The following is an 11,449-nucleotide window of genomic DNA, read 5'->3' as shown; positions in this document are numbered from 1 at the left end:
AACCGCTGGCGTGCTGCCAGGATGCTGGGCTGGCACCCCTCCCAGGGGTCGGGCCATGGGCAGTGTCCAGTTCCCCTGACCAAGCGGGCCCCTGGCTCAAGGTTGCTGGTCGTGTGGGAGTCTCACACCACCATGCAGGCTCTGACGTCCCCACCCAGTCCTGTGTACAGGGAATGGGGGCTCGCACAGCTGGAACCCCTGCCATCTATGGCAAACTGGATAAGGGAGTTCTCTTCAGATGCAAATCTGATGAGGTCACCACCTTGCTTAAAACCCTTCGAAGCTCCCTACTGTCTTCCAGATGAAGTCTAGACCCACTATGCAGCTTACTAGGTACCCTCCACCGCGAGAGAGTCCCGGTCTGCTTGGAGTCTCACCTCCCACCATTCCTCACCTGGAACTTCATAATCTAGCCACACTAGCCAGTTCTCACCTCTGTGCTAAGGCACCCTGGCTAGATCCTCCTATGGGTCCTTTAAGGCTTGCTCAGACACCTCCAGAGCCTTCCCAGACTCCCCTCCCCAGCTTTCTGGGCTGGTGTGGGTGTCCCCCTGTGTTCACTTTATCACTCATCATTTATCTTTTATCACATCACAGAGTGATTACCTGTTTGTATCTCTCTGATGAGAGCTTTATGAGGCCATGGCCTGGGAACCCAGCACACAGCACAGTGCCTGGCTCACAGCAGATGCCCAGTTCACTTCAGATGCATGAATACCCCCTTCATAAACAAGCCTGTTGGGCAGAATCTGCTCTGGGGGGTGAAAGTTATGAACACATTGTGTGCAAATGTGTACACTGAATCCTGTTTGCAGAGGACCAGCCAGAGTCCCCCAGCATGGACAGAAATTACTTAAAAGTTCTGGGGTGAAGGTCAAGCATCATTGTACTACAGGTAGCCGTCACCGATGCTGAACTGATGCCTGGTGGGGAGGGGGACCTGGCTGCCCAGGTCAGTCCCTCAGAGGACCTCTGTGTGGCAGGAACAATGGCTGGTATATCTGGGTGCTCTGACCTCCCACTGAACCTTGCAGCCCCCATCCCGCCCCCAATTAAGCATCTGATGGTGCATCATTTTATTACGCTAAGTGCTGTGCTCTCACTAAACAGATGGTCCATTCCTCAAGGAAAATTTCTGTTTCCAGAAATGAGGTGGCTTAAGCTGGACGAGCCCAGATGGCTCCATTTCTTGTTAGAGTAACTCTGGGAGAGTAGGGATGAGAAGGGGTTGGCCTTGAGAACTCACAGGTGCCTTACCTTACCCAACATGTGTCCTCTGCGAGGTTCTCTGATTTAAGAGTCTTGCATCAGACTCCCTGGAGGGCTTGTTAAAACCCAGACTCCCGGGCCCCACCCAGAGGTTCAGATCTGGCAGACCTGGCGTGGGGCTGAGATGCTGCACTTCTAACCAGCAACCTTGTAAAGATGCTGCCGTTGGCCCCTGCATCAGACTTCGAGGAAGCCAGCTTTGGAGGCTTCTCCCAGAGGGAGGCGAGATGGGGTGCTTACCTTCCCGTGCCTGGAGAGGGATCTGGGAGGCAGCAGGCTTGGTGCTGCCTTTGCTTTTCTTGCTGCCTTGGCTGGCTAGAGATGGGTGTGTCTGCAACTTCCGGTGGGCCTTGGGGCCACCCAGGGCACCGTTTCCTGTCCGCCTGGCGCCGCCCAGCTCCGAGGGGTGGCCAGAGCCATTCGCCACTAGCGGGGTGCAGCCCAAGGGGTTCCCCTGAGGCTGGCCTAGGAAGATGATGAGAAAGGGCAATGGGGGAAGTGGGAGCTGGTGGGGGGGTCCCCACACAGCCTCCCGGAGCTCTGCTTGAATCCTGCCTGCTTTGTTCCTAGATACACCACGGGTCATCTAGCTGATCTGTATTTTGCAGATGGGGAAACTGAGGCCCAGGGAAACTGACTTGCCCAGTGGCACATCATGAAACAGCCACAGAGTTGAGCCTGGCTCCTGACTCCCAGGTCCGTGCTCATTCCAGAAAAGACAGAGGTGCAAAGGCAAAGGGAGAGGCTCAGGGCCCTGGACCCCACCTTCTTACCCGACGTGAAATCCACTCTCCTGCTCTTGGGGTCCTGGGATTTTGGGGGTGGAGGGCCAGCAGGGAAGCCGTTAACCGTCACCTCAGCCCCTGCCAAGTCCCCTGCTGCTTTTGCCCTTTGTGTGCCAGGTGATTGATTGGAAACATCTGTTTGGAGATGAATGCCCTGGCCCTGGAATCAGGGGCTCCTCAGAGCAGCCCCTTATCTCCCGCTCCTTCCGCCTCCAGCTCCCCGCTCCATCCAGCCTCTGTGGGGCAGCTGCAGAAAGGACTTGCTGAGGGGCCCCTTGGGTCTGAGGAGGGGGAGAAGGGAAGAGGGAGGCCAAGCAGGGAGACCCCAGAAGCTGGGAACCCTGGGTCCCCATCCCAGGCTGAGGAACCAAAACAGCTTTATCAGTGGGGTGTGGGGAGGCTGGCCCTGGAGATCCCCCTAAACACCCCGTTCCTTCCCTCAGGTTTGCCCACCTGGATGGCATGGTTCTGTTCTCAAGAGATGAGGGCAGGTGTGTGTGTGTGTGTGTGTGTGTGTGTGTGTGTGTGTGTGTGTGTGTGTGGAGAAGTCTGAGAAGGGGTCACAAGAGCTCGAGGATCCCTCTGCTCAGGGCCCCTGACCCTGAGGACCCTCAGTAAATGTGAATGTGGGGCACTTACATCTCCCAGGCCCTGGGGTCTAGATCCCCAGCTCCCTCTGGGCCAGGTCTCTGGGTTTGGATTGTGGCAGGACGGGGTGGGGGGTGTCTGGGGCGGGAGCTGGAAGCTGAGGAGAGCAGAAGGGGGCCTCAGCGCTTCCCCTAACTGAGGGGGCTGGGCCTTTTAGTAATGGTGGGAGCACATTGCTGGGCACTGACTGCACACCGGGCACTGTTTGGAGCATTTGGCACACAAATTGTTCTCAGTGTCTCTAGAGGGCAGTATATCCTCCTTTTACAGATGAGGAAATTGAGTCCCAGGGGAGTACAGTAACTTGTCCAAGGTCACACAGTGAAGGGTCAGAGGTGGGACCAGCCTGGAGGCTAAAAGCTGGGACTCCGAGAGCAGAGCGGCAAGGAGCGGGGCAGAGGTTGGGAGGCAAGGGACTGAGGGATAAGCTGCTACTATCACAACCATCACTACTCTTATAACTAGTAGCTGACATGGTTTGAGCTGTGACTAGGTGCCAGACACACAGTGTTAAGAGCTCTAAGTGTACTAACTGCTTCCTTATGTTTTTTTTTTTTTTTTTTTTTTTTTTTGGCCACACCGAGTGGCTTGCGGGATCTTAGTTCCCTGACCAGGGATTGAACCTGGGCAATGGCAGTGAAAGTGCTGGGTCCTAACCACTGGACCACCAGCAATTCCCAGTAGTAACTTCCTTAAGCATCAAACAGATCTACTATTACTAGCCCATTCTGCAAATGAAAAAACTGAGGCCCAGAAAGGGTAAAACTTGCCAGAGGTTCCACAGCTAGGAAGTGGAGGGGGGAGGGGATGGAGATTGGGAGAAAGGAGCTGAGGACAAGCTGGGGAGTCAGGGAGACAATGGGAGACAGGGCTCTGGGGAGGACCGTGCTGGGAGCCTCTGGCCTGGAGCAGTGGCTGGTGCCTGCATCTGGGTAAACAGGGGTAAGGCCAGGGGAAGTGGCCAGGCCTGAATCATCCTGCCCCCACCTCCTGGCCCCATGGTGAGTGACTGGGCTGAGTCCTTGGCCAGCTTCGGTGCCCCCTGCCCTGCTGCCTAAACATGGGCACAGTGACCAGAAGGCGGGAGTGTGTGGTGAGCTAAGGGCCCAGGAAGTTGGGGCAGGCACAGAGCTCGCCTGTGGCCATGGCCGTGGCAGTGGTCGTGGTGGCTGAGTCACAAAGCAAACATTCAGGGCCCATAGACACAGGGGTGTCTGTCCAACTCCCATCCAGGCCCCCTCCTCCGTGACCACGGCATTCACATCTTTCTCTCAGTTCTGCTGGTGGGTGGGTCTGGAGGGCAGTGCACTAGCAGGATTTAGTAACCCTGACTTCCAGGGAGTCCAGCTTACCCCAGATGCCCTGGCTGAAGGTGGCTCCACACTCGGCCATGCCAGCTGGGCAGGCAGGCATAGGAAAGAGCACTGGGCCAGGAGACCTGAGCTCCCCAGTCTGTGTCCAGGGAGAGTGGGTCTCTGTGCCTCAGTTTCCTCATCTGTAAAATGCGCTTGGCAAGAGCTATCCTGCTGCCTCAATACAGGCCAATTTGGAAAGCGCGTGAGATCATGCAGGGAAAGAAAGTTGGAAAGTGCCGATTTTACGTAGATTTTGCGGATCTTACTGGTAATCACAAAATGATTCTGGTCGTCCCTTCCCTGCTTCTGAGGGTGACAGTGGCGAATTCTCCCCCTCCAGGACCTCCTTGGAAACACTGAGCTAAACCTGGGCATAGAGCTGAGTTTTGCTCCTTTCTACAGAGAGCAACTGCGGGTGTCTCTCCTGCCCGTTTGCTCTTGGCACCCTGAAGGCTGGGCTGCCTCAGGCTCCGGCTCCCTGCCCCTGGCCTCACGCTCTCTTGTCCTGAACCACATTGCCTGGAGCCTGTCCACACTCATTTTGAACGAATTTTATCCGAATCATTTTGTATGTGGAGGTCTTCTTCCTAGACAGAAAGGGCAACGTCCTACACCTTTCCACTGCCCACACCTCAAGGTCCTGGCCCACCGCTAGGCTCCCACAGGCACCCACAGCATTTCCGCCAGCGCATCTGCATTGGATTCCCTAGAGCAACCCCTACACGTTGCCATCCCAATCCCCTGTCCCCTAGGACTCACGTGTCACAGCTTCTGTGGGGATGTCGAGGTCAGTGCTGTCCAGGGCCTGGGAGGCCCCAGGGCCATTGCTTTGGGGCATAGAGGGTGCCGCCTCCTCCAGGGAGCCCTCCTCTAGCGCTGCCTCCGCAGGTTGAGCGGATCCTGTCACTACCTCCAGCCCAGGCAGGAGGGATAGGGTCTGGGCTAGGGAAAAAGCAGACGACCGAAGGACATTTTCCTGGTGCCCTCCTGTTTGCCCAGCCCTGGTCCCCTTCCCACGGCCCAGACTGACGTGACCCCTCATTCTCGGACTCTGTACCAGTTACCCAGCCCTTACCCTATCTGGCAACAGTGCCAGACTCTAGAATAGAAAGTTCCCAAACCACAGCCCATGAACGAGCAAGGGTGTGTACGTGTGCACGTGTGTGTGTGTGTGTGTGTGTGTGCACCGTCAGGGGGTGGGGCCCGAGATGCATGGTATAAGGGAAGTGGGAGGAGGCAGAAACACAGCGCAGGAGAGGAGAGACAGGCAGTGATGGGGAGACAGGGACAGGCATCCAGAGTGACATGGAGAGAGAAAGAATCAAAGGCACAGTGAAAGGTAGAAGCAAAGACAGACAGTGCATCAGGATGTGGGAGATTGGGCACGGAGGAGGGCGCCCCAGACGCCCAGTGACAGACAGCCCGGTACAGGCAGGAGACTCAGCAATTGAGCAAAAGTCAGCGATGGAGAGAAAGATAAAGATGAGATCAGAGGCAGAGGCGATGGAGAGGGAGTGGGGTACAGACAGAGCAAGAGGGAGACAGACAGTGAGCAACTGGGGCCGAGAAAGAGGATGATAGCAAGAGAAAGAGTCAGAGAACCCTGGGGGGTGAGGCGGAGGGGCTCCAGGCAGGAAGAGAGATGGGGAGACGGCCCAAGAGGGCTGGAAGAGGTGTATGGCAGCCACATGTAATTACAGTGAATGGCTCGGCCCCTCTGTGCAGGGTGGGCGGAAGGCAGAAATGGAGCCACCTACAGTTACCGAGGCAGGAGGACTAGGGGCCCCTGGGCCCAGGGGAGGAAAGTTCTGGGGGCTGAGAGGTGCGGCAGGGTGGCAGAAAGGTGGGCGTGGGAAGGCCTGAGGGTGGACAGGCAGGGTGAAGCCCAGGGTCATGGGGCCAGGGGCCAGGCTGGGCAATGACAGGGTGCAGCCTGGGCCTCCCATCAGCCCCCAGGTCGTGCAGTGGGAATGACAGGGGCCTCAAGAGGGTGCCCCTCCCCCAAGCCGCACTGGGAGCAGGGGAGACGGAAATGAGAGACTCAGAGAGACACAGAGACCAAAGGGCTCAGGGAGAGGAGAGAGACACAGGGAGCCACAGAGAAAGATGAAGAGAAAAAGGGTGATGAAACCCAGAGAGTAACAGGTCAGCGCCCACCCGTACACACCACACACAGAAATCATGAGCCACACCCACAGGGACAGAGAGAGACAGAGAGACGAGAGCTATTCTTGGAAACAGTAACGGAACCAATCACAGAGCACAGAGGGCCTTACGTAGGGGTTCCTTCCCTGAGCTGTCTCCAAATGGGGGCGGAGGGGTAGGGAAGGAGACCATTCGAGGGATCAATTCAGGCTGGGCAAGTAGGTCTGGGGGATGGGAGCATCCTGAGGGGAGGGGACGATCCAGGGGCTCAGAGACCCCTGAACAATCCTTGTTCCAAAGACCCTGGTCTCCCACGGCCAGGGGGACCGAGGCCCCAGGGACCCCACATGGGTGGTACAGAGAGCAGCCGGCATGCTCCCACCTGCCTAGGGAAACCATTGACCCTGCTTGGAGCTGGGAGCTGGGACAGGGTGCAGGGAGGGCTGGGGCTCCCACCACTCCTGAACAGTGGCAGTTCTGTGCTGGGAACCCCTCCTGGTGCCCAGGGAGGCAGGGGGCAGGTCCCTCCAGCCCCATCCATTCCTTGGGCCTATCGAGAGCTATGTGCATTAATGAGAGGTCAGATGGCTTTGGGAGGATCGCAGGGCTCGGACGAGGGGGAGCAGGGAAGCAGAGATGACCCCCAAGGGGGATCCAGGCCGCCCGCTCCATGGCACCTCTCCCAGCCCAAAGCCTGGTCTACAGCAGTACAGACTGGACAGGACAGTGGAGGGTCACAACCAACCTGGCCTGGAGAGGGAGGCTCACGGCTTGAGTCCTAATTCCCAGAAACGGAGGGGGCCACCCAGCTCCAGCCTCTGGCCCCAGAGGCGTCTTGCCAAAGCCCTGAAGCAGAGTGCTGACTCTCCCAGGTGGTGTAATGACAAAGTCCTGAGCCAGCAGCTGGAAGACCCAAGCCCTGGTTTTTACCAGATACCAGCTTGGGCGAGTTACCAGGAATTGGGTCACCTTGTGTGAAAGGGGGCCCACCATGCTTGTCCCTCAGGGTTTCAAAGGGTAAATGAGGGCTTCCCTGGTGGCGCAGTGCTTGAGAGTCCGCCTGCCGATGCAGGAGACGCGGGCGCAACAAGAGAGGCCGCGAGAGTGAGAGGCCCGCGCACCGCGATGAAGAGTGGCGCCCGCTCGCCGCAACTGGAGAAAGCCCGCGCACAGAAACCAAGACCCAACACGGCAAAAGTAAATAAATTAATAAACTCCTACTCCCAACATCTTTAAAAAAAAAAAAAAAGGGTAAATGAAACACTCAGCAGTGCCTAGCATGCAGGGGGCCACACACATACCCTTCCTTCCTTTCCTCCTTCCTTCCTGTGCTGTTTGGTGTAACAGCTACGATGCACCTCCCAATACGTCAAGCACTGGGTGGACCAAAATGAGAAAACCTGGTCACTCCCCCAGGAGCTCTCTGTCGGGGTTGGGGTGGGTGACAGTCACATACACCGAAGGGCAAGTGTTACAGCAGGGGCATCTAAGAACTGTGGGAGCACAGAAGGTGGGCACTTATCCCAGGGGTGTGTGTGTGTGTGTGTGTGTATTCCACGGGTGTGTGTGTGTGTGTGTGTGTGTGTGTGTGTGTGTGTGTGTGTGTGTCTAGGAGGCTTCTTGGAGAAGGCAATGCCTACATTGGGTATTAAATAATCAGTCAGCAAAGAAGGGGAAAAGGACCTTTTGAGAATAGCAGCAGGAGCCAACACCCCAGTGTGAACAGCTATAGCATGAATGAGGGGAGACTAGAATGATAACTGAGGCACGGTGGGCCTTGTGGTCACTTCCCAGGCTTTCTCCTGAGGTCACCAGGGCACACAGAGGTGACACTGTCAGTCCTGCAGTGGAAGGAGCCAGGATTGCAGCCTCTTGGCCCCCAGGGTTGAGGAGGGAGGAAGGTGAGGAAGACTGGTTAGGAGTTAGGAGACTGGTCCTCACCTGGGCCCTCCTACCCCTATGTCGCCTGCCACTCTCTGGGCAGTCTCTCCTAAGTCACCTACAGGGCTGGTGACCTTGAATCTGGTGGGAACAGGAAATTACAGAGAGCACAGACAAAGTCCCGAGGAGGCCCCTCCTGCAGGAAACCTGCCATTCTGGGGTGAGCATCAGACCTTGGAAGGAAACCAGGGGGGAAAGTAAATCCAGTCCAGTCATCTTGACCTGGAAACACTGAGGGACAGACCTCCTGGAGCCGGCAGGGCTGCGAAGGGGACCCAGCAGACACTGGGGGAGCAGAAGAGGAAACTGTGCTGAGGGCCCAGAGACGTGGGAGCAGGCAGAGAAGGAACAAGAAGTGGCAGGAGGACCTGGTGTGCGGGTGACACGCTGCCCAGGGGCCCCGACTCCAAGATGCTGGAGAAGAAACGGCTCTCCCTGCAAAGCACATGGAGCCGAAAAACCAGACAAGGGGTGGGGCCCATGTGCTCAACCGTCAAAAGACGGAAAGAGCCCAGCTTTCCTTCTTGCGACCAGGAGACCCCTGCCCAGCCAGAGAGGGGAGAACATCTCTGAGGAGAAACTCCAGGAGGATGGGAGGCCAGCAAAGGACAAGGGCCACTGTGTGGACAAGAAACTCAAGTTGTGTGTGAAGGCATCTGCCCCGGGTGGGGGTGGGGCTGGAGTCCCTGGCTGGGGCCCCACCAGAGCTGCCTTTTTCTAATGTGCACAGGGAGTAATTCCCTGGCGGTCCAGTGGTTAGGACTCCGTGCTTCCACTGCAGGGGGCACGGGTTCGATTCCTGATTGGGGAACTAAGATCCTGCAAGCAGCACGGTGCAGCCAAAAATAAATAAACTTAAAAAAAATAATCATGTGCACAGCGGGCCAGCCATGCTGGTGGCGTCTCTGAGCAGAAGCCCTAGCCCTGCACTTCTCTCAAGAGTCCCCATCTCCAAGGGGGAAACACAGAAAGGCAAGAGCCCCTGTGCCTCGACATATTCTCATCCCTAACATGGGATAAGGTTCAGGTCAATGCCCTGAGTTCTGGAAAGACAGCCCCAGAAGAGGGTGGAAAAGTCACGTTTAAATCCATAAGCCCGAGAACAAAGCAGAGAGACTCAAACTTCAGCCGGGCCCTGTGCGCCCCCTCTGCCTGCTGTTCCTGGGTGGAGAAAGAGTTCGGGGGACCTCTTCCAGGTGGGAAGGGTTCATTCCAAGCCTGGAAAGTGTCCACAGGGCCCTCGTCCCCAAGCTCCAGTGCCTGGTGCCTCCAGCCGAGCCCTCTCGTGTCTTCATGGACAGTGGACCCAGCCTTCCCCTTTGGAGCTCCGACCATCTCTGCAGACAGAGGGCCAGGATCTGATCTGCTCAGAGAGTAGTGACCAAAGCCCCACATTCCAATCTATCCTTGGCCTGGTATTCAAGGCCTCGGTCTATATCTTCAGCCTATGTTCCAGGCCGGCCGACCTCTCCATGGCCCCAGGCCACCACAGGGCCTTCTGCCCAATCCATCCAAGCTTCCCCATCAAGGGGAAGCTTATATTGTTCCCCTTGATCAGAATGTCCTACCTCTCCCCTCTCCCCAAATCCAGCTCATCCTTCATGACCCAGCTGGAGTTTCACCTCTTCCTCCAGAAAGCCTTCCCTGACCCTCGAGCCAATAGTCTCTCCTCGGAGTGGCCACTTACTGAGAACTCAGCGTCCAGGGTTCCCTGCTGTAAACTGTAACTAGGGAGTGAAGTGCGGGTCCTCAATCAGACTGCAGCCCCAGTCTGTCTCTGCACCCCCAGTAGGCACTTAGCAAATGTCTGTTGCTGAGGATTGAGTTCTGGAGCCTGGAGCCCCAGGTCAGCAGGAGAGAGAATGAGGTGAGAATTAGGGTTGGCACCCAGCACCAAGAAGGCAAGAATGTGGACTCGTTTGACACACACTTGTGACACACAGGTCACAGGCTCAGGTCACCAGGCTAAGGACTTGTGAGGGCCTGAGATGGCCAGTTAGGCTGGGTCCAGTTGGTTTTATTTTAGGTCTGAAGGCTCCAATTCCCCCAGGAAATTCAATTTAGAACCAAGAGCAGGAATATGACACCACAGTGCTGGACAGAAATCTGTGGGTTAGGGAGCCAGGCTCCTGGGGCTCTCGGGGCTGGATGGGGCAGAGGCCACTGGGGGAGCCAAGGGTGTGCGGGCTTGGCCACCTTCCCTGACCAGAGCTGCCCTGGGTCCCCTTGCACCCCTGTCTGCATCTTGGGTGGCTGAGGGAGGGGCTAACTTGCTCCTTGGCTATCTTGCCAGCAGGGCCTCAGCCTTGCTGTTCTGTCAGCGCTCAGCAGGGAGCGTGGGGGATTCTGGTCTTCGATTTAGGCGTCTGTGGGGTTTTGGCTGGGTCTCTTGCGGTTTGGGCTTCCTGGGCAGCAGGCTCTTTCTCCCAAGGCAGCAGAGCCAGGCCTTCTCGTGTTATGAAAGCCACATTGTCTGGCCCAGCCCAGGCGGAGGAGGGGGCTCGCTGGGGGCACTGGGGGGCCTCAAGTTACAGCCCAGGGCTTAACCCTCCCAGTGGCCCACCCTGGCCCTTGCCCCTGCCCCGAGCACATTCAGCCCCTCCTTTCCCTACTGGGGCTCGAAATGGGTCACACAGGGGCGAGGATCTTGGAAGGAAGGAGTGGAGGCGAGAGCAGAGAAAATGGATAAGCAGGGGAAGAATGGGAGAGTTGGAGAAAAGCAGGAGGCCGAGAAAGAGAGGAGGGGCGAGGGACAGAGAAAGAGCCTTCCCAGGCCTCTGCCCCTAGCCCTCTCTCCAGGCTGCAGGAGCCCAGTTCTTGGCGGAGTTTATTCCCCAGAAGTCCCTACTCCAGTGTCCCCACAGAGGGGGGAATCTGAGGGCTGGTGGGATGCACAGCAGACACACTAGTCTCACGTACATGCCGGTCCCTGGCCAAACGTCTCCCACTTGTCCTCACTCTAGGAGGACACCCCAGCCCCACCCCGCACCTCCACAGCCCTGGGTCTCCAAAGGGCCAGCATCCACACCAGGTAGACCTGGGCCTCTCCAAACGGGCAGACCAGCTCCCATGGGGGGATATGGAGACTGAGGCCAGAGAGGGGAAGGAACTTGTCCAAGGCCATGCAGGGAGTTAGTGTCAGAGGTCCAGGACCAGACCTCCGTTATTCAGAGACTCAAAGAGGGGAGAAAGGGCGAATGGGGCTGGGTGAGAGGAAGGCAGAAGATTAGACTAACCTAGAGCTGGGATTAAAGGCATGAAATCTGGGCCTGTACTCCTGTATGCAACCCCTCCAGCCTCCCCCCC

At 57.3% G+C, this 11,449-nt stretch overlaps 1 protein-coding gene across 1 annotated transcript in view; it reads right to left on the bottom strand.

Annotated features, from left to right (window-relative positions):
- MDFI (MyoD family inhibitor) overlaps positions 1–11,449 on the bottom strand; it is a 16,070-nt gene that overhangs the window by 1,922 nt on the left and 2,699 nt on the right. Inside the window, exons 3-4 of the mRNA XM_007458198.1 lie at positions 4,817–4,999; positions 1,510–1,734 (exon numbers count right to left, since the gene is read on the bottom strand). Coding sequence (XP_007458260.1) covers positions 1,510–1,734; positions 4,817–4,999 — 408 coding nt within the window. The remainder of the gene's footprint in view (positions 1–1,509; positions 1,735–4,816; positions 5,000–11,449) is intronic.

Source organism: Lipotes vexillifer, unplaced genomic scaffold (assembly GCF_000442215.2).
Source record: "Lipotes vexillifer unplaced genomic scaffold, Lipotes_vexillifer_v1.1 scaffold4, whole genome shotgun sequence".
Lineage (NCBI taxonomy): Eukaryota > Metazoa > Chordata > Mammalia > Artiodactyla > Lipotidae > Lipotes > Lipotes vexillifer.
Note: the sequence above shows the minus strand (reverse complement) of the source record. Positions and strands in the feature narration are given on the sequence as shown.